This window comes from Varroa jacobsoni, unplaced genomic scaffold (assembly GCF_002532875.2).
Source record: "Varroa jacobsoni isolate VJ856 unplaced genomic scaffold, vjacob_1.0 scaffold_1050, whole genome shotgun sequence".
Lineage (NCBI taxonomy): Eukaryota > Metazoa > Arthropoda > Arachnida > Mesostigmata > Varroidae > Varroa > Varroa jacobsoni.
This window is the reverse complement of record NW_019213952.1, coordinates 66,211-88,368: the sequence shown is the minus strand read 5'-3', so window position 1 is coordinate 88,368 and position 22,158 is coordinate 66,211. Positions and strand designations below refer to the sequence as shown.

The 22,158-nt window shown below is 39.7% G+C and overlaps 1 protein-coding gene across 31 annotated transcripts in view; it reads left to right on the top strand.

Moving 5' to 3' along the window:
* Positions 1-3,529: 3,529 nt before the first annotated feature.
* The window catches only part of LOC111266088 (uncharacterized), a 76,548-nt gene continuing 57,919 nt past the window's right edge, over positions 3,530-22,158 (top strand). For 2 of the 31 annotated variants that reach the window (XR_002683864.2, XR_002683860.2), the window contains exons 1-5: positions 6,724-7,336; positions 13,031-13,195; positions 13,512-13,622; positions 18,177-18,318; positions 21,173-21,295. Coding sequence is in view for 10 of the 31 variants with exons in the window: in XM_022843260.2 (XP_022698995.1) it covers positions 13,127-13,195; positions 13,512-13,622 (180 nt within the window). In the remaining 21 variants the exon portion in view is untranslated. The other 29 variants (XR_015313308.1, XR_015313307.1, XM_086970782.1 and 26 more) reach the window with 28 other exon arrangements.

Sequence of the window (22,158 nt, the reverse complement as noted above, 5' to 3'; positions counted from 1 at the left end):
ATGTCCGCCCCGTAGTCTGGCTTTCATTCCATTACTCGATAGCAAGAGGTAGGAGTTTGAAATTGGCGCTTAGTGCCCCATAAGTTCAAATTAAAGGTCAAGCCCAATATTATTATTATACTGATATTGATCATGATGATGTCACAAATGATATCATGGTTTGCTTGCTATCACGGTGATGATCTTGTGTTTGAAAGTGTCTTCCGTTGTTCCCCTAATGTGTGTGAAGAAACCTGGCACAGTAGTAAAATTATAAATCGAAAAATGCGTTCTAATTTCTTTCTTTTTCTATTATTTTTTTTTACTCGTCATCCAGTCGGCAGGCGGAAAAATCAAGAGCAGTAAAGGCGAGCAGCGGAACCGACTGCAAATGGAAGTTCCCGCCAGCGGCTGTCTCACCTTCGCACACCGTGAGATTGTTCACATGGCAGACCCATCGAACCTCGTACGTACTGGACTATTGTTTTCTACAGCTTAAATCGGTGGTCCGTTCGTTTGCTATTAGATCGATGAATCTCTATGATGAAAAATATGAAGCTAAATGGCAAGCGCGATGAGCGTGCTAACTGTGAGGAGGCTCGTTCTCGGTGAGGTTCCCACTGGCGTCGATTTTCGTATTACCGTCGAATCTTATTTAGCCATTCGAACAGTCTTTAAAGGGTCTTTCTGGCTTCGCAGTACTTGTGGCTGACGAGTGCATTCGAAGGATGTAGGGAAGAGTACAGACTGTTCTTTGCGCATTTAACGAAAGCACGCGCCTAGAAGCGCAAAGGGTAAAAGCATTTGGGACTTATCTCATCATTCAATTCATCCGGCCGCTAACTGATCCATTATTCATCATTTGGGTACGCTTCTAGTACACGGCTGTTATACCTATTAGATTATCGGTGATCCTATTTGGCGTTACTTGACGACAATGTCATCGTTGGAGCCGATTCAGCCGTCTGCTTTGTTGTGATCGATGGGTGATTCTTGTGTTTACCTGAGTAACCTTTCGAGTTGGAGCTGTAACGCCGTGGTTGAAAAATGTCGAGAAGCCACCATAAAAGGTCGCAGTGTGGTAGACTTAGGTCACATGCAGATCATATTTAATGAAGTTACTTTACAAATACAAAATATATGTGCGATTCTACGAAAATAAAATGAAATACAGAAGCCGTCATAACTTTTCGTAGTGGTGAAACTTGAAAAGGCGGACGTTTAGCGTTGATTTAGAAAGGATTAATTGTGGAGAAATGCAGGTTTGAAAAATTAGATGCGTCAAATAGAGCATCGTCACCAAGGTCGTTAAATAGATAAATTTATATACACACGTGACACTCTTATGGTATGGTAGCTCCTAACCATTTAGTAGAAGTATTTGTATGTCGATTTTAACCGTTTCCGCGTCTGGCATTGTTGTTGAACTGGCCTGTTCAATTCACGCTGACGTAGTAATCCAGACTCAGAGCCTGAAAGCCAGCCGTCCGAGGAAGGCTTAAGTACCGTAGGTACATTTATTTTTGTTTTAAACAGTATATAAGCACATAGAGGAATAGAGCAGAGAATAACACAATGCCAGGTACTTGTTTCTGTAATGCTGCAGTGGTACCGCTGTGTGGGTTATGGAAAACTAGGAGCAGGTACTGATCTAGACGCGCGACCTGAGAGAAACACATTTGATTTTTCGCGCGTTTTAGGTGCCGGCGATATGAATCAATGGTTAACGAGTTAAAAATAAAAAGGAAAAGCTAATCTTTTCCTAATGCGTAGCAGATTATTAAGGGAGACAAAATATTATTTTCATAGTACTTTTCCACACTTATCATACAATATTTGTCAATAAAGTAAATTTAATTCTCCAGCTTATATAATCCAGCTCGTAGTGTATCCTTAGCTGATGCGAAAACAATTGACAATTACCGCTTTTGTTCTTGTCCGCCGATTTACTCATGTCGATCATAAAACGCTATCTAACGCTGCAATAATCATCTCGCTATTTTATTAGAAAAAAAAACATGTTATACGAGTAATGCTTTTTGCACCTTCATGTAGAAAATAGTAAAAAAAAAATGTTAAACCATTGTACGATACTCTAACTTAGAAACCTACAACCATAGCTATCCTTAGAACTAGATGTGCACCACTTAGCATACAGATATACGTACGGATTACGACAAGCAAAAATAGAAATGAACCGTATGATTAAAGGTACCATACAAAATACTCTAAAAGTACTCGTTGTTCCTCAAGCAAAAACCTATACTAATAGTTCCACCGGTATTAGTAAGGAACAGGTTGCTAATTTAGCGTACCGCGTAAGGTAGACGGGCTGTCGAGGACAGCTGCGCCACCTAACAGAATTTTTTTGCTCAATACAGATTAAATTAAAGCAGAATAGCACGAGCTCTGAGCATCAGTCGGAGAAGATTGCCTGGAATCATCTTCCCGTGTTGTTCTAGCGTCTGTGAAGATATATATATATCTCCGCCAGTGCGTGAATGTTTCTACACCAAAAGCGTAATCTACTTGATGTCTGTCCGCTTACTCGCATCCGTTGCTTCTCATTCACTCAGTGAATGCGCTTAAGCAGCTCGAGCAGTTTTATGAAGCCAGTGACACAATAAAAGCTTGTCCAGATAGTTCATTAGAACACCGATCCGATCGGAAGAAGCCGGTTTTTTTTTTCGCCTGCGTTGTAATTTACAACTACCTGGTCAGCCTCTTTGCTGCTCTATTCAACGCTGTTACCTATACCACAGCAGTTTCTAATAAGGCCATTTTCAGTTAAAGATACTGATCTGGGACCTAACTGTGCTTGCATGTCTGCGTGTGTCAATTTTTTTTGTCACTCTACAGAGCATTTTCACAACTTGAAAATTTATCAACTGTACAGGGAAAAAAAAATAGGTAAATACTTCGTTAAACAAGGACGAACCAACAGCCTTCGCTCCCGAAAATGGTATACCATGAACATTTCGAAGTGTCGCGGAGAGGACTTAGGTCGTAGAGTTTTAAGGAGGGCCGGAAAATCAACGGGCCACGCACCGTGTTTCTGTGTCGACGATGAGATTAACAACGTCATCAGTATTACTTTTTTTTTTTTTTAATTTAATTACGTAAATATCGCTTTCTATCCAGCTATCTAAATATGAAGGACATTGTGAATTGAGCTAGTCAGTTGCAGTACGTTGCATAAGCTATAACTGGAAAAAGTGACAGTTAATTGATCGTATTCAATTCCCTGTAGTATTTTTAATTCAGACCTTCGCCCTTGTTCGCGTCTATTGTGTCTGAGCGTTTTTCCTTTTTTGCCGACAAAAAACATTGATTAAAATATATTTAAACACCGAGATGTTTTAGTTTACTATAAAATAGGCCAAAAATAAAAAGTTTTTGAGTTTTGTTAAAAACAAAAACTTCTTGTTGACTAGATAATATAGTAATATTGAAAGCGGTAGAATGGAACCGCACGAATTCGTATTGCCCGCCAAACTTACCCAATCATAACAATGGATGAAGCCATTCTGTGTGTTCCAAAACAATATAGCCCTGAAAGCATCATATAACACAGTAACGTATTAAATCGAAGCTGTTACGCTAGCAGATAGCAAAAGCACGACACCGGATATCATAAAATACGTTGCTAGTAAAACGAAAACGTTAAAAATGCCAATGTTTCGTATTTGTGTACGGACTGATCATCTCGAAACGATAGGCTATCAATAGGAATAAGACTGTAGTCATAGCATAAGACTCTTTTCAATGTGATCGTTCTTAAGCTTGTTATGTGGTGGTAATGAGACAAGACTGATTAAGAGCAAACTAAAAGGCGTTCTTTTTCCCTGTTTACTTTAAATGTAACCAGCGTCTACGTACAGCTTCCAACTGTCTGCGTAACCGATTCTGTTTATCATCGCATTAAGACGACCGTTGGTATTTAGTCAGTATGGAGCCTTCGTTTTCTGACTTTCGTTGTCGGCCACATAAGCGTATCTGAAGATTACTTGGCTCAAAGCATCGCTATTGTTCTACATATAGTGAATATTAGGCTTTAGAAGGTCTTTAGCATAGATAATACCCACACCAATTTGTGTACAATCGTTCGAATGTTTAGAAATACGAAAATGCATTGTGCTCCGTGATGTCATTACATCAGAGATCTATATATATATATATATCTTTTTTCTTTATTTTCTTCTCAATTCTCATCATATCCTCATCAATCATATTTGCTAGGGCTAAACAGCGACAAATTGTATTGAAACAATCACGTCTTCGTGTAAACTATAGAAATCATAAACAGGGAAAAATCGCTAAACGTGGATAAACAAGGTACGAATGTTGGTTTTAAATTTGGACTTTGATGAATTTTTTTCCAGTCAGATTTGTCAGCATACTCTAAAAATATAATGTTTTGAATTATTTAATCTTATTGATTAATAGTATTACAAAGAACTAAGACGCATTGGATTACTATTCGTTTCTTGTGTTCTTAATGCAGTTTCAGGAACATTCAAAATTTACCCTTACGCTCAATAACGCAAAGAGCATTGTTCTAGATGAGATAATTTACACAGTTTCAACATTTAAATAGGCTTATAACTCGTTGCTTATGCCCATAAGCCTTATCATCATTGCACAAAAGATTATTGTCAACTTCCTTTCAATACAATAATAGCTTGACGACGTAGAAAATCCTCGGTATACCATTTCATTGTATGATATACGTTTACAGTGTACATTGGTTACCAACAACAATATATCGTCCGCTCGACCAGCGTATAGACGATTGCTGCCTTGTCACAAGCAGCGCAGGAGGGTCTCTGTGATCCAATGCAAAATGTCACTACTTCTATCATATGCCATGGATGTTGGACTAATCCAAATATGACAACAAATGTACAATGCTACAGTTGATGGTAATTGTGATCTGATAATTTATGCGAAATTTTCAAACGTCCGCGGTAGCTGCTGGTGCCCCCACTACCGTTATCCAGCTCCACCGAAAGTGACATGGCTACCCGATGGCCAAGGTATTATAGCTTTCATCAGCCTTGTCATCAAGCCGCACACGAGCGCGTGTGCGCATCGCTTTAGCCACTTCTGTTCGGATCTATCACGTAGCGTCTGACCAATGAAAGTCAACCCGAGGGCTCAGACTCTTCTCGCCGAAATGCTCAACGGCATACGCCGTAGCAATTATGCGCTAGAGGGGATCGTCAACGGCACTGCGGTTATTTTGTCATAACTCTCCGTCAACGGTTAGTTATGTAGCCACGATTTTCTAAAATGATTTCGTCTGCAGAAAGACACGAACGATTTCCCCGTTAAAAAAAATATTTGCATTATGTGACGTCGGTCCAACTAGCTCACTGTAATCGTATTCGGTACGCCTGTTCCCAGTCTATTGTCAGATACACTCTGGTATTCTTATCATGTAAAGTAAGAGATTTGGTTGATGCACGACATCACTGAAAACGTAAATTCGCTTTTGGTAAATCTCTTAAATCTGGACTTTCCGTGGGCGTTACAATAAAATGAGATGCACGCCTCGTGCGAAATTATTATAAGGCTGAATATCATCGTTGTGCACAACTAACAAATGTTAATGAAGGTCTGTTAAAAAAAGCTTCGACAGCGTTCTAGCTGGTCTCGGATCGATAATAGGCCCGATATGTATTCCGGTTGACTAAGGAAGAAACAGAAACTAGTTAATGTTTAAACTTAACAGCATCAAAGACGAGCGTTCTCCACCTTGCACCGTGCTTTACCTCTATAAATTACTCCCCCGTAGTAATTTAAAATTTTCGTATCATATGGTCACAAAAAGGCATTGGGACCTTAATTATGAAACTTATTTATAAGCTTTATTTTAACCAACTTTTCATTCATCAAATTAAATTGCTCTTTCGTATACAAATACTTTAGAAGCTAGAGGGCTTGTTATAGCATTGCGTATTGGGTAAAAGCGAGCCGTAGGCAAGCCTTCGCGCAGAACAGGACGTCCTTAAAAGTCAATATAAATGATACATCACTTCAGATTTTTCAAGCAATCAATTATATATATATATATCAATCTGGCAGCAGCGTAAGTACTACATGGTGTGTAAGAAATAAACGAAACATTTCATAAAGCTGGTGGCTGTTACTCTGAGGTACAAAAGAGCCTTTTTACAGTTAATGCCATATTAAGTTAACTTTAATAAATGACTATTGAGCAAACATATAGTATCAGGGGTAAGGTGCTCAACTTAAATTTAAGTTTAGAGTAGATATTAGACCCAATTAAATCGGGCTCGTAGACTAATTTCGTACTGTTAGACGTCCTACGTTTACTTAATGCTCGAGTTCATGTCATTTCAAAACTTACATAGAGCTCGCGCACTCTATATTTCTTCACATTTCCACTTCTATCGGTTAATAAAAATGTTATTGCTTGATTCTTGTTTATACACTACAAGATACTCATGCCTCGCTTAGCTTCTATGACGCTCGCCTTAGTCATTTGCCCTTTACGTGCTAGAGCTCTCTCGCTGTGTTAGAACTGCTATGACCTGTTCTCCTCGTCTGTCTATTGCCCTTAAACGCATCAATAGTAATCATATTCAGCGATCCCAGTATAAAACTCATTTACACTGACTGCTATCTACCGCCTCCCCTCCCGCCCCTCTCGCTAACTGAACTGTTATTCATAAACGTATAAACAATTTCGCGCCAGCGACTCGGTGCTGATAATCCAAAAGCCAATTCAACAGCTCCCGTCATCGTCCGCCAATGCTGAAGTGTTTTGTAAACGCTTGTAATACTAAGAAATATAATCTCACTAAACGTACATATAATATAGTGGGCGCCGTATTTTTCCATTTTATAAATAGGGATGTAAAGAACGTTGATGCCGGAGAAAGATTAAATTTAAATGCAGTATGCCTACATCCCTCTTTTAGCCCCATTTCTTCGCTGTCGTTCGATGGCTCGATTAGCGCACGATGCAATGTGAGTTGCAAGATGCTCGTTTGAGTGATAGGTTTCTTGCAACTCGGTTCTGTTGTTTTCCTCGTCGTTGATTACCTGTCTCTTAATTTTGACTGTTCTTGCTGTTCTATTCAATGGTGCCTCACGTCTTCACTGGATATTCATCTCTAGCCAGTGAACCGGTCAGGGACAATCTGTCGACCGAATTCGTCGGCCAACGATCCCACGTACTCCGGTGTGTACTTAGATCGATGATCTTCTATTCTCCGTAGAAATTACTGACAAATAGTGAAATCTCATCGTTTCCAGTGTTATGATACCGAAGTATTGAGAGGTTGTTTTCGCGAGACCAGCGACGACTGACGAGCCATGCGATGCTACAGTGAGTAGAAACGTATTTAGCATATTAGCTAGTGACGCCCCATAATCCCCTGAACAGAATTGAGAGTTTCTAGCATTAAATGTATTTTAGTTAAGCTTTGCAAATATCATGCGTCGCAATAGTATGCGAAAGTAACCGGGTTCGGGTTCCACGTTAATATTTTGAGAAAAATCTATGTGACTTACGTATTACGTGATAACACAACAGCTCAGTGAATGTGGTTCGTTTGTTCGATATTGCCCGATAATCCTAAGGCGAATTAGAACCTGTCGAGAAGCGATATCTACCTGCCACGACTATTTTTCTAACTTTGTTAACTTTACGTTGTCTATCACCTTATTAAAAAGATCTCGTGCTTGTAAATTACTTCAATGCATCCTAAACTTCGCGTTTTGTTGTTCAGCTGCCTTCGCCAAAATGCTATAGTTAAGCGTGCGGAATCTGCGCGGAAAGCTGCGTTGATATCCCTATGGCCGAACAGTTCGCAGATACTTATCGCCGCATATATTCCGTGTTGACAACGATCCTTACCTAGCTGCCCGTGCATACCTGTTATATCTGCTACGGAATATATGGAAATAGCCTTTATGCAACCGTTGTGTAAATAACGGAATATATCAGAGAAAATGAACTGGGTATTTTTGCACGGGAACTTCACTTCGTATAATTACGCCAAACTTTTTAATATGGTAACAACAGAAACACTGGAGGTATGTCGTCTTCTATATTGAGTTTCTTAATGAGCCACAGAATGGCTTGTTCGTAAAAAAAATAGGCGGCACGATGTTGTAACTTTATTCTAAATGAGATGATTTTGTGTGAAAGGTGTTCGCTGAAATGGCGAAAATCGACTGTTACATGAAAAAAAAATATACACATTAATGAGGCTGTACTTTTTGAAATTTAAGTAAAGCTCGATACATTAGTTTCCATGGTAGAAGTACGACTCGGACTAGTCTATGAGACTAATTTGAAAGATTTGTCGCATGACCTAAAGATACTTCTAGGGAGCAACGGGAGGCATTATATCCATTGCAATTTTGCGCGCATCTAGAGCAGACGCGGATCAGATGCGGACGAATTTGTATTGGCTCGTGAAAAGCTAGCTTCCTTTAGAGTCTGTCGTAGAATTCATGCATGGCAAAACGAGTGACGAGGTGCCTGTTTAGCCGGTTCGTCCTTTTCCAGTAGTTGTTCCTCACCGCATCCAATGCAAAGAGGCGCCCGTCAATCTTCGCAAATTTTTGCTCTCAGTTTGTAAGGTTCGTTTCGAAGGCTTTTGTTGGGAGCTTAGTAAAGTGATGACGTGGGATCCTCAGACAGGATACACAAGTCGGCTAGGAACTACACAGGAAGATTTCAGATCGTTATGTATAGTACTAGTGTTTTGTTGAAGAAAGAGGCCTTGGCCCAATTTAATTGTTCGAGATCCTTCGCAGTAAGGTCCAGATTTCCAGGTGACGCGTACTCTCCACATTGCGATCGGAGCTACTTTGAGGTCAAAGAAGTTGAGGACGGTTGCAAGGGGCAAGCGACGGGGCGACTTGACGCTACCTTCTCGTATCTTTCGGACGCGCGCAGTGAAACTTTTACCATTCACGGATAAGGGCAACCTCAAGTATGGAAATCGGTTAACAGACCAAGAAGTAGCCTGACGACATATAAGATGTCAGTAGCCGTCTCCCCTTCTAAATTTTATCGTCTCCACCTAATTTGGTTGCAAATCTGTGACTGTCGCGTGGATCCGGGCTTGAACTCGTTGCATTTAGAACTAATCGGGTCCGTGTATCGCTAAGCTATTCGGGTACGTTATTTCCTCGGCTTCCTTATTTGATCAAAGCGGCCCTTCAATGGAAAATAAGGGTAAGTTTAGTTTGTTCAGCCCAGCCAGTGGTCTGCGTAAAGGGCCATAATCCGGTTACTCCACGTTGTCCATCGTTATTGTGTTTTCCTGTAGAATCGCAGCGTAAGTTCAGCACATTCATAGGAACATCCACTTCGGCCAGCCTGAAGATAACCTTATCCCTGGACGCCCATCCGAAGACTGCTTTAAAGTCAACGAGTACCGCGTATAACGGATTGAGCGGTGCTCGTTTCCAGTACGAATTTGACATCAGTCAATAAGTCTCCAGTTCTGTAGAGAGATCTTTCCAGAAACTATGTTGCTTCGTTGAAATAGCGTGTACACCTTCTAACTAGCTATTAAATCACCTCGTCACCAAACTACGAAGCAGTTTATAAAAAAAGATTTTTATCCGCGATCCCCCGCCATGACGACGGTGCAGTTGGGTCGCCTTCCCCTTTAAAGGTCACTAACCATGCTATGTAAATGTTTATTAAATAATGACGCCCAGCGCGATACTAGAGCGGCGGCGCATTTAAGATGCTTAGGCCCCTGTCTGGACCGAAGTCTTTCTTATTCGGTAGGCTCTCGAAACCTTGTGTTAGTTCGCGCACTCTGAAACCTAGTAAAGAGTATCGTGTTGTATTGACATCCCACTTCCCAGGCTGCCGAAAAAAAGGACACCGCGCGTAGTATCGTACCCCTTGACGCGAGCATATCCAAGTGATTCATGAACGATGAGGAGCTAATCGGGCAAGCCGCCAGGTTATCGTGACATGTTAGCCATTTGTATGGTCAACGTTCTGTATCGGTAATCAAACGCCTTTCAAAGTATTGTTACCTTCGTGATGCACAAGATTTTCGACAGATCATCTTAAACATAGAAGCTAAAGACAGAGGGTAGAACTCGGGCTCTACTTTGGCCATAAATTTGAAGGTCATCTAAGCCCTTCGCGCAAGGCCTGATCCATGCTTCCAGGGGGCGGACGGAAAGGCTGCACTTTATACTAGAGAATTTCAACTAGATGCTGCGTATAAGTTTCGCCATTCACCATATTAGGTACAGAACCTCCTGGGTGCATTCCAGGGTATGGATGTTGATTCTGAATCAGCCGGCTGAACATAGGCTGCTATGAGGCTTAGTCGCTGATTGCGCAAAGCAACGACATCTTTCCTCACTAGGCAGGACGTGAGAGTGCCTACGTTATCATTGTAGGAAAGGGAGATGTCTCAATTAGGGCAGCTTGGTCTGTTACTCTTATTGCAGAAAGATCCACGTACGTAGAGACGCAGTAAGTTAAAAGGTCTAGTTGCTTAAACTTCCGTTTAGTTTATATTATCTTATATTCTCTAGCGCTTCCGGGGAGAGGAGCGCGAGAGTTGTAGCCCTTTCACGCTGCGCTGTGTAATTTTTCAAGTCCACTCAAGATACGGTCTCTCTGCAAGCATCGTGATCAGCTTCGTAAGTGTGTTCGATGATTCAAGATGCCGCGTATTGGGGTCGGTCTCTAGTCGTTAATGCTGCCAAAACCTGCTTCACTTCTGAAGTAAGCAAAACCGATTACTCGTATTCCAACTGCCCGGTTTCAACCGTCTTTCCCATCAGCGGTTCTTTAACAGTGGCTTCGCTTGACAGTGACTCATTCTTTAAAAGCTGAGTTGGCTCCTAAAACGCTTGCTTGTGGTGGAGCAGTAGTTGGGTTCGTTGTTGTCATTACCTGCTCTTGAGTAAATATCTTCTAGTTTCTGCCTATTGTGATCGTCAAGATTCTCATACTTTAGTCAAAAGCTTTACTATCCTAGCAATGTTGCTGAAAGCCTTCCCGGTCATTTAATCTATCTAGCCGTATTCTGTATTCTTGATTATGGAGAACGGAAAAACAATCTTGTATTTCGTTGTCTTGCTTTTCTCGCAATAATATCTTTACAGTTGTAGCCGAAAAGATGCATGAAAAGCACGCGTATTTCTCACGCGGGTCACGAGGCAATTAGCGTACCTGAAAGACTATCTTGCATGCTCACATATCTGTTTTTAAACTACATGCGTTTATGGCCCATCGATGTTGTTAATGTACTTGTCTGTTTCTAAATAGGGCAGTGCCCGTGTCTATTATCCGCCGCGTTGCGCGAACGGCCACGGATGTTTAGTTGAGATGAATCTCTCAGCGCGGGGCAAGCGGCTGTACAATACTGTCACGCACCATCAGTGTTATTTTGCGTCACGGAAAGGTCGGCCCGACCTAACGTCTTTCGGAGACGTTTTGCACTTCACGGTCAACCACCATTACATGTACCATGCTTCCGCTTTACTCCTGAAAAACTTGCTTTTCCAGTTCCATTCCGACCATTTACTCCTACCCGAACTGTACCTAACTGTTGTTATATTGCTTTTCACTCTTCGAATTTGAAAAATAACTATATAAACGTTCTCACCAGGTCAATCAGCATATTTTCGAAAAGGGGAGCCGTTTGCTCATAACTCCTGCAGTTTGATATTCGCTATTTTCGATATCACGATATTCACAAGATGAAAGCCGTTTAATTGAGACTTAATGTGCCTAAGGAGCTTCAGTAAGAGCTTCTAAAATGCACACAACGCGAAGAGCACATGCACACGCACACATAAATATGTCGGACAGCAGTCAGTTGACAAGTAGCACATTAAAAATTATTGTGTATAAATATTGAGACTTCACACTTGACAAAAAAAGGGTTAGTGCCTTCATTGTATAGGACAACTGGCATACAACATTATGTTACAGATAGCATCTCTTTGTTTGTCTCTTGCTACCAACACAGGGTTTATTGAAAAAAATTAAGACATAAATTCTTATGAAAATCACTGGAGTAGAACGTTTGCCATTTCTAATTTCATCGCAAAGATGTACTTCGCCTTTCTCTGCCTTATTACGTTCATAGTTCCCACTGTATAACTACACTTGAAATATTGGACTCGACTAACACATAATAGTATCCAATCTTCAGCAGCTTAGCAAGCGTAACGTCTCACTTTTTGTTCCCATTATCCGGTACCTATTTTTATCTACACTTTCATCTTTCCCTGGGGATGACTGCTTTATAAGCATTGGCATTCACGGTAGTGATTAAAGTGGCTAAAAGTTCTATGCGAAATTTACTTTTTTCGTTTAGGGATGTTTGTAGCAACGTTCTCATTTGATCCGACCTCTGCCCCCCACTTACCATGTACCATGACCAGTTACCCTCCAGTACTAACGCACTAGCTCTAAAAGTGTTACATTCGGATACGTTTTAGATTTGATCTGGTACACCTACGAAGACGCGGAGGTTTGCTGATACGTTTCACGGTTCCCACGTGTCCAATGAAGATGTAACCTGGGGCATCGCCTTCAAATGGCGGCAATATTGCGTGTCGACCGTCGACACTAAACAAGAGGTCACTGAAAATCATTCAACATGAATCCTATAGACGATATTCTTGCACAAAAGAAATAAATCTAGGGAAGTTATAATTAGCGGAGCATATTGATCGCACTAGTTAACTTTCCGAAGGTGCCTAGCCGGAGCTTGTGCCCTATTATTCAACCACCTTACAGCCTTTGTTCTGCTAATCGCGTCACGGTCTACGCAAAAGGGTTCCATTATCCATTGCGCGAAGATGTGCCTTTGTATTCGTACTGCATGTTTACTATTACTGGAAAATAAAAGTCATCCATAATAACCAGGCAGAGGATCGCAGACCCACAGAATTAACTAAAAGCGTTTTCTCCATTGATGTCGATCAACTATACCACTGATACATAATATAACTGTTCATAGCTTGCATTACCTTTTGCATTATTCATTCGCTGCGTCTGTTGTCTGCTTCGAAGGTACGCGTTAACCACGTCCAGTACTATTCGATCGTAAGCGCCAAAGCCGATAGCGGCGAAACCGAAATACGAGGGATCGTTATCAGATTTATCATCATGGTTCCGACAAAATGCCTCAAGCATCTCAACGAGACGTTCGTGCAACGGAATAGCGAAAGCGGAATGGTTTGTAGATTTTTCTATTATGCAGGTGACGCTAGGCAACGCGCAGGCCTTTTTTTCGTAAAAAAAAAATATATATATTTCGAACAATTTCAACATACGCGCGGAGTCCTTTTTTTTTTATCCATAATAGAAAAAAGTCCGACTCGTTTTTTCCGCTATTCCATGCTACAAATGCATCAGTATGTTATATTTTGGCCGCTACTGTTATTACGCAAAACAACAGCAACGATGATAAGATCTTCTTTTTATGGTGATATGGTTTGCATCGAGTATTTATGTTTATGTTGTTACTTACGTCAGTAATTTTTGGGTGTAGGAACCGAGTTTCTACGAGCCTAACGATATACGTGGCTGCTTTAAGTGTGCGAGGGAAATTAAGATATACCATGCTATTCGTCGGACCTCGCCGCCATCTTTAGGACATCTGGTAGGTCTCTCTGTGAACTATGTATGTATGTATGAAGTATCTAACTACTACCAGCAAAAGTTTACAGACGAAACTTCATTGACTGATAATTAATAGGATAGCTATTATTTTCGCTTCTGTTAGATGCGCTGCGAGTAAAATTCCCTCAATTAAAGTGTCTTATTTTCTAGTATCAAGGTGGCCGAGCGAGCAATAAAGAAATGAATAAGCTTCTATGCCCTTAATAGATTCATATAAAACTATATGTCTCCTCATTCATTGAGAAAGCAGGGTGGTCTCTCGCGATTTTTCGAACGGTTGGATTGAAACCAAAGGGTAAATTATTTTTTTTTTACCAGACGGTTAAAAAAGCGTGCAAATGTTTTGGGTGAAACTACCTAGTTAAAAATATGCCCCTATTCGATCGTATAAGTAAATATTAAATGAAATACGCCAAAAAAATTTATATATATATCAAGTTTGTCCAAGTGCAACGATTGCTGCGGCTAATTGAGTAGTTACCAGAATTTTCAACGTTTTAGCGGTATTTTTAGAAATTTAGCGGTACCTTTTTTGCCTCTCAATATTACGCATACGTCACATACATTCGTCTTTTGTCCGCGACTAAACCGCAAGTAAAAACAGCAATAGGAAAAGCAATAGCCGGGATAATCCCTTTTCTATTAGATCTTTTTAGGTGTCTTATAGATGTTACCCAAATATTTTTAACAGAATAGTATCACGTAAACAATTATCAAATGGAGATTATGCAGCCATCTTTAACTTCATTAAAAATCAATTTTTTTAATTGGATCTAATTAATTGCGTGTACATTATACTACGTATAGCATATGGACTTAAACAAGCGTTGACGAAATACGTGACAAATAACTTTTGAAACTTAGGAAGTACGAAAGGGTGCACGATCGCTTGTGCCCTTACATCACAGACTGCCATGGACCAGTGCCGTTATAGAAATTAGACTCACAAGCAGTTATTACTACATTGTTAAAGAGAATCTGCCTGTATATAACGAAAAGAGGAACTATCATGCAATGCCATGGGTAACAATCATTGCAACCACAATTAGAACTGCTGGATTTTTTTTTCTCGATTTTGCGTTTACGTATCCGGCATTTCAAAAACCGATAAAATGTAATGCAATACATGCTCGATGCAGCCACATTTAGTTGCCAGCCATATTGATTAACTTACAAGATTTGTAAATTAAGTATTATACTTGTATAAATATCCGTTAGTTCGACGATGAATAAGGTAGCGTCACTTCGTATCCGGGCTGCTAACCAGCTTGGCCTTAGATCAATTGTCAATACAGTAATAAATATATACTAATTCTGATTTATGAAGCGAAAAACGTGATAGGCCGCGCTTGTCCTAACGTTTTGTTTGACCTACCTGAGTAGACCATTAATTGGAATATAGATACATGAAGGGAAGGAAAAAGGCACATGACAAGTTGACATATGTTAAAGCGGCAAGATTAAACTACTGATATATACAAGGAGAGATAGAGCTGCTTTTTGTCATGACGAAGAAAATACGTCAGCAAAGTATGAAAAATTGGATGAAACTTTCAATCGGTACGCGCTATTTACACAGGTTTTTAGGGGGCTATAGATCGATTGTGTTACGTAAATGCACAGTTTATATAAATAAGTGATTTATTTTGATTAATTCTAATTAGTCTGGAGGAACGGTGCTGACTATGGGATGTGGAGTGGAAAATTACAGCATGAAGCCAGTTGTCGAAGTAATGTCACTAAGCGATGTTTCCGTTAGATTTCATGGCCGCAGCTGATAAGCCCGCTTACAGTCCTGCTGAAAGCGTTTTTTGAATAAGGCGAATATTCTGGATACACGAGTGCGTGATAATAGTAGGTTCTTGTCAAGATAGGGTTATAAACAAGGATGTTTCTTCTCGGTGATCGCATCCTCCACGTCGTCTGCGGTCGAGCGTTAAGCAGTGCTTGTAAAGTAAACCCTTAATGCGTTTGTCTATTCTGTGTTCCGGAACGTTTGTCTCTTCCTGAGAACATGTGCTCCTTTATAATTTGCGCAGGCATCACCGAAATGTATCGCTAATTAGCCAAAATCTGAGGACAGTGTAGTTCGATTAGGAAGTTACTTGCCAGTGTAAAAGAACCGCATAAAATAAAAGTTTCGTTTATCCTAAAAGTCCTCATTCCAGTGAGAACAGTCAAGTTTTCAAATCAGTTATAATTTGCGATTTAAATCAAAGTGCTTCAACTGCATCCGCAATGAAGTTAGGAGGGGGGGCAAAGTTTATTAAAGTTCATACGCTATTTACGGCGTTTATAAACTGTAGTTGCACGCATTCAGAGCAGATGACGCCAATAGTTCTATGAATTTTCACCGACTTTGCTCGTGCCTGCAAAACTCGTCCGGCGATATGCAAAACTCGGTCAGACGGATGGCCGTTTGCGTTTGACATTGTGGTGCTCGTACAATTCGCTATCTTCCAAACTCGATTTGACAGCAGAACGCGCGTCAAATCAAAAGTACAAAACATTTTTCTAAATTCTTATAGAATCTTCCATCGATTCTGCCCGAACCCCCCCGGGCCAACTGCGAAATTGCAGGATGCCGGAGTGCTATTTCTTACCAGATGACGTAATAAGGATTTCAGAGTAAGCTAATGCATTAACTTCTGCGTTGGTAAGACGGACATTGGCAAAAAAGTTAATTTGCTAAGTATGTGTTAGCAATGTTTAGCTATTGATTTTCAACGAGTGTTTTGTCGGCACGGAAATTACAATCTTACTACAAGTCTGTGTCATCTGTCACTAGGCGACATGGAAAAATAGTTAAGATCTAGAATAAGTTCGTCATCATTCCCTGATACTTTGTTCACCAGATAGCTATAGTGGTCAATTTTAGGTCAGGACCGATTGGCAACGATGTGTTGAGAATTTTTACCTTTAAAGATTCGTTAAATTGGATTAATATGTCCGCCATTCAATGGTGGTTAGATGTCACATCTCGGGTACGTTCTCAGTTATCAATGGAGTTTTTTGCCGCATAAAGTCAAATAGATCTACGCCTTAGGCAAATAAGGCCGTTACTACAAGTAGGAACAAGGATTTTGACAACTTAACTTATTATCATATATATATATATATATATATATATATATATATATCATTAAAACGATAACTGTGTTTACGCGTCTAAAGTTATAAAAACGTAACTTAGATGACCATTGCGTGAGCAACTAATAGTACGATCATTTATTTCGTGGTTGTATTCATCTGTATAAAATTGGGAAACGAGATCATCATGATGCTTTTACGTAAAATCGCTATAGTGATATACGCTTAGCGCCGTGCTCGTATGGCTTGATTTGTAGCTGTTATATAAGAACAATAATAATTTGCTTGTCTGATTAGGGACGCTTAGTTGTTTTAATCGAGCAAACACAGACGATTTGTTTCGTACGAATAGCAGCTAACCGGCCATTTAAGATATGAATTTAATTAACTTTTTTCTCTAGTCAGCTCTATCTGCCATGCGTCAAAGGAAACATGGTGGAACGTACGTTTCAAGTCTGTAAATTATCCGATCTAGGAATTGGACTATGTTCCCAGACAAACGATACTGATATAAATAGCACAAGATAGACACGTACGAAGAACGCTTAAGAGTTCACTGCTTGAGATAGGGTAGGTAATTAACCAACACGCTCCGTCGTTGCTATTTCGTATAGTGTACATAAAAACACGTAAAACAAACTTGTAAAGAAAAAATATGTTCTTTAGCTGAATCCCACAAGGCCATGTGAATTCACCATTCTGGTCGTAGGTTTTGAGATCATAGGCTTGAACCCTTTGTTTGTTTTTCTTCAACACGCTGTAAATGTGTGTGTGTGTGTGCTTGACGAGCCATTGATGATGCGTGAAATTAAATATTGTCCATTCCCTAGGCGTTGTTCAAGGGATAGAACTGAGGGTATTTGTTGAGCAGTCGACGATACGCAATTCGTCAAAGAACCCAAAATAGTGAAAGTTGTCAATGACTGGTAGTTATTCTCCACGTTCATTCAAAATCACCTATCGTCCTTCAAATCCGCTAATGAATTAATTGATGGCGATGGCACGTCGAGTCATTTAGCCCGCCACTTTTCGAAACGAGGCATGCTCGGGCCAAATACACTCGTTCTTGCGGATGTTGGCACTTAGTTATACCACTGTAGAACACTGTCTATGGTTACATCAAAGTGGCACACCGTCAATACCTCGAAAATATTCGAAAAACACAAATATAAATAACACAAAACGATCGCGACTTGATTGTTGGCAGGTTAAAATTAGCTTTCACTAACTACCAATGGAATAATAAAGTATAATTTATACCTGCCAAGAACCTTTCCGACATTATGAAGCTCGACAACGACACTTATCTGGACTATTAAAAGAAAAAAAAAGAATTGTAAATTATGCATATAATATAGATCGGACAGAAATTTGCGCAATTTCGTAGCGAGTGTCCATATATTTGAATTAAATTTGACTGTGTTTCAATTCCATTTACACTTAGCTATAATTATCATCTCGTTCCAATGCCATCGGTGATGATGAAACCTATGAAAACGTTAATCGGAACGTGTCGGATATAGGAATCGAACTAGACGGACGGACGACGCGTATGATCACGGAGCGTGAACAGATCTGTTTCACAGGTACAACTTTTCAACACTATGTTCAAGGCATTATAACGCTATTAAAACTAAGTGGGGTTCAAGTAATTACTTAGAAAATTGACATTTCGAAATGTATTACCGATAATCTACGTTTTAAAAATATCAGCCTTAACGAACTGTTTATACTCGCTTCCAATGCTGTTTGTTTTCAAAACATTTTAACAACGTAATGTCAAAAAAAGTAAACATCAGACAACAAGACTCAATGATAAAATATCCCGCGTCTAAATATTAAGAGCATTTCCAAATCCGGTACATATATATATATATATATTTGATTTTAAGATTATAACCGGGTTGACTCGACAAGTCATCCATAGTAATGCTATTTCTTTAAATACGTCATCTTCAGGGTCCCTTCTGGCAAAAATCATCGTGAAAATGAGCAGTTAAATTCAATTAAAGGGTGGCCCACTGAAAAGCCTCGCCAAAATTTTTGTCAAGACATTAACTTCTGAGCAATCCCTTAGTAGAGCGGATGATTCCCATAGCTTCTAGTTATGTGCTTATATACAATTGTTAGTAATTTCCGGTCATATAGTTACGCTCCGTATGAATAATGTAATAGAAAAAATGTGCCTTCTCGGCCCCTGCCGAACGCCATGGGATCATTGCGGAACGTCAAGTATATAGCTTATAGACAAAGAGACGCTTCCTATCTTTTTTTCCATCAAGTTTTTGACCATCAACTCTATAATGTGTGAACTTTGATAGAGGAACACGGCGATACGAACTAAAGATACCGCATTCTAAAGAAATGGTATCTGAATACCCTGTAAATGCAGTCACTGAGTGCAAACTAGTATGATATTGAGCTTTCATATAATATTCATTTCATTAAGCAAACGCTTAGCGCAGGTTCATTAGCGTGTGGAAAGTGAGCTATAGACGAGTCCCTATATAATATTTTCATTGCTTTGATGTTCTGAGAAACATTTTGTGAGTACCAGCTATCTTAGTCCATTTGCAAGGGAGGCCGACAATTCACATACGGTCATTTGGCTGAATGGAGAAAGTAAAGTGATGCAGAATAACGTTTCAATTCAATCCTTAGCGAATTTATCCTGCAATACAGAGATATTGATCTACCGCGGCCTGATCGGCATTTCACATTGGTTGACCCTGTTTAGGATTTCTATAGGCCCTATTACACTATATAGTACGTTATTTAAATTCTTAATTCTGAACAGAAGCCTAAATCCTGTGTCGAAAAGCACCTTGCCCTTGCGGGGACCGAAATGAGGTTGGGCGAGCGATGTACCCGAAGCCATCTTGAGGCCTTGGGTTCCAAAGCCTCGAGAGCGTTTTAACTGCGTGGCCGAAAACTCACTAACTAAAAGGATTGCAAAAGCAAGTTCCTAGAGCCATCGAAATTCAATAGACGAATGCATACTATAAGAATACTTACAGCTTAATTACAGCGAACCCTTTCAAAAGAGGGTCCGCTGTACTTATGCAGTATGAGACGGTGGCTGCCATAGTATCAAGTAAGAAACTAACTAAGAAACTTTAACATATGAACTTATACCAATTTCATTTATTGGTGGCATCAACGAGCATCTCGACTGCAAGTACATACAACTAGTCAATAAAAGCTTTTATATGTCTGGTTTGTATAACTTATCATATTATTTTTTACTTTAGAGTATAATGTCAAAATATGCAGTGGCCTATGATTGCTTTTATGTTAACTCAAGATACTAACATTTATTCCCTGCAACTTCTCAACCAATCATTAGGTGAGCAACGTCTGAAAGTGTATTGAAAAATATATTGTTTCAAAATACATTAGAATACTAATCTTCATTCGATTCCACATTATCAAACGTCAACTTGACGTCTAGAATGTTCGAATGAAGAGCTCTATCATTCACTGCTCCCTCTGGTCAGCAAGAGGAATCGTTTAGGTTAAAAGGACAGCTTATGACACATGAGTAGATCAGTCTATGTCTTCTTTACAAAGAATACTCTAATTAAGGACTATACGAAATAAGTTATAAGCGAGTAGAAGACTATTAGGCTTTCACGACCTTGTCCTCTGAATACTGTGCCATCTGTAATTGTTACATTATTAGGGAAACACAATATAAGCTCGTGAGAATGCCTTACAATGGGCACCGGCAAATAGACGACGGTCACACGCCACCCTTTTGCTACCACAAATAAAAGGTTCATTACTTTTGCAAAAGCTTTCTATACAAACAGGCTATTTCAAACATGTTCTACAAGGATCAAAAATTGCTAATAACAATTCTGTTGTACCATGACGATATAGTGAAGTTCTGCTGTAAAGGTGATGATTCTCAGCTTTATATGGCCACCTGCCATAAGCAGGGCAATCTTTTTCGGCAACATGTCATTCTTAAAGATATCGTCCTACTGATCGGGGCCACTATTTTCTGGTGGAAGTAACTGATGATCACGTGCTAATCATCCGGGATGGCAGCCTTCCTTACCACTGTGACGCGGGACTTTTTATCACGTGACCTAATTGTGTACTTTCTTATTAATGTTTTCCCTTTGATAGAATAGCGCTTATATTAAGCATAATTTTCACAGTACCTGCGACTAACTTGATGATCAAGGTAGACGTTGAGTAATTCGAGTTTCATTAGGTGTGTGCTGAAAGATAGTTTCAGGTTTAAGGATACGTTAGTTAGCAACCTCTATATAGTTAAAGAGCGTCTAAAAATGTCCTTGGCGATAATGCGCAATTTCCTCCCAAGACGAGCTATTTGTTGTCTATGAAATCTATGAATAGACTTCTTATGAAAAAAAAAAATCACATTACCTAAAGCGAACGCTAACCGAGTCTACCCTGTGATGTAATCAGTTACTTTTAGGAAGGTAACCTTCAAGCAGATATCGTGGCCCTATAAAATCGTGACGGCCTATTGCGACTAGATACTAGTGGCGTCATCTAGGCTGAACCTGACGAAGGTACCCCTATGCTAAGGTAAGAAACTGCAGGATTTTCTCCCTGCAGCCGCAAGTTAGTCCACTTTAAAGATGCCGCCAAGAGAATACTGCGTCTTTTGGGTACAACAATTTTTGCATTAAAAACTTAATCGTCACAATTTGTTGCAGTCCAACAGAACTGTCTTTGCAATTAAGGGAATAGGAAAGGTGAAATTAGGCCGATCATAACCAAAGCAGAGCAGGAGCAGTTGTTGATAATAAACGGACCCCATTAACCACAACAATGAATTTAATAATTAAATTTTGTGTGATAATAAAGCACTAACAATAGTATTTGTAGACAACACAATGTCTATAACTGAGCAGAAGCATCGATTCTAATACAAAGTCTCAAACTTATTAAGAGTTTTTGTTTGTTTTTGAGAGCTGGAACAATAACTATCCCATTGAACACTTATAGTATGAACAAACTTTTTATGATATTGCTAACAAATTGCTCTAGGGTTTAGGTGCCACTGGTGAAAGAAGATAAATATATCAGTCGTCAATTTTGAAATCGGTATTATCTGTTTTTCCGTAAAGCAGTAACAAAACCATAACTCCCATGCGGTATGCACCGACATCACTGGCACGTACATACATACTAGCATATACGAATCATATTGGGCAAAATGGTCATCGAGAAGCTTGTCTTTTTCCTTGCTCAAAATGCAACTAGAAGCACATAGAAATGCAGTTTAAGCGACATCACCCTTTGACGACAATAGATTATGCTCTAACGGTTACCGTGTTAAATGATCTTCGTTGAAAAGGGTGACTCGAATATCTCTATGCACGTATCTATAGTGGTCTATGGCAAAAGCGTGTTTAAAAACGGTTAAAAAAATATCCAGTCGATCA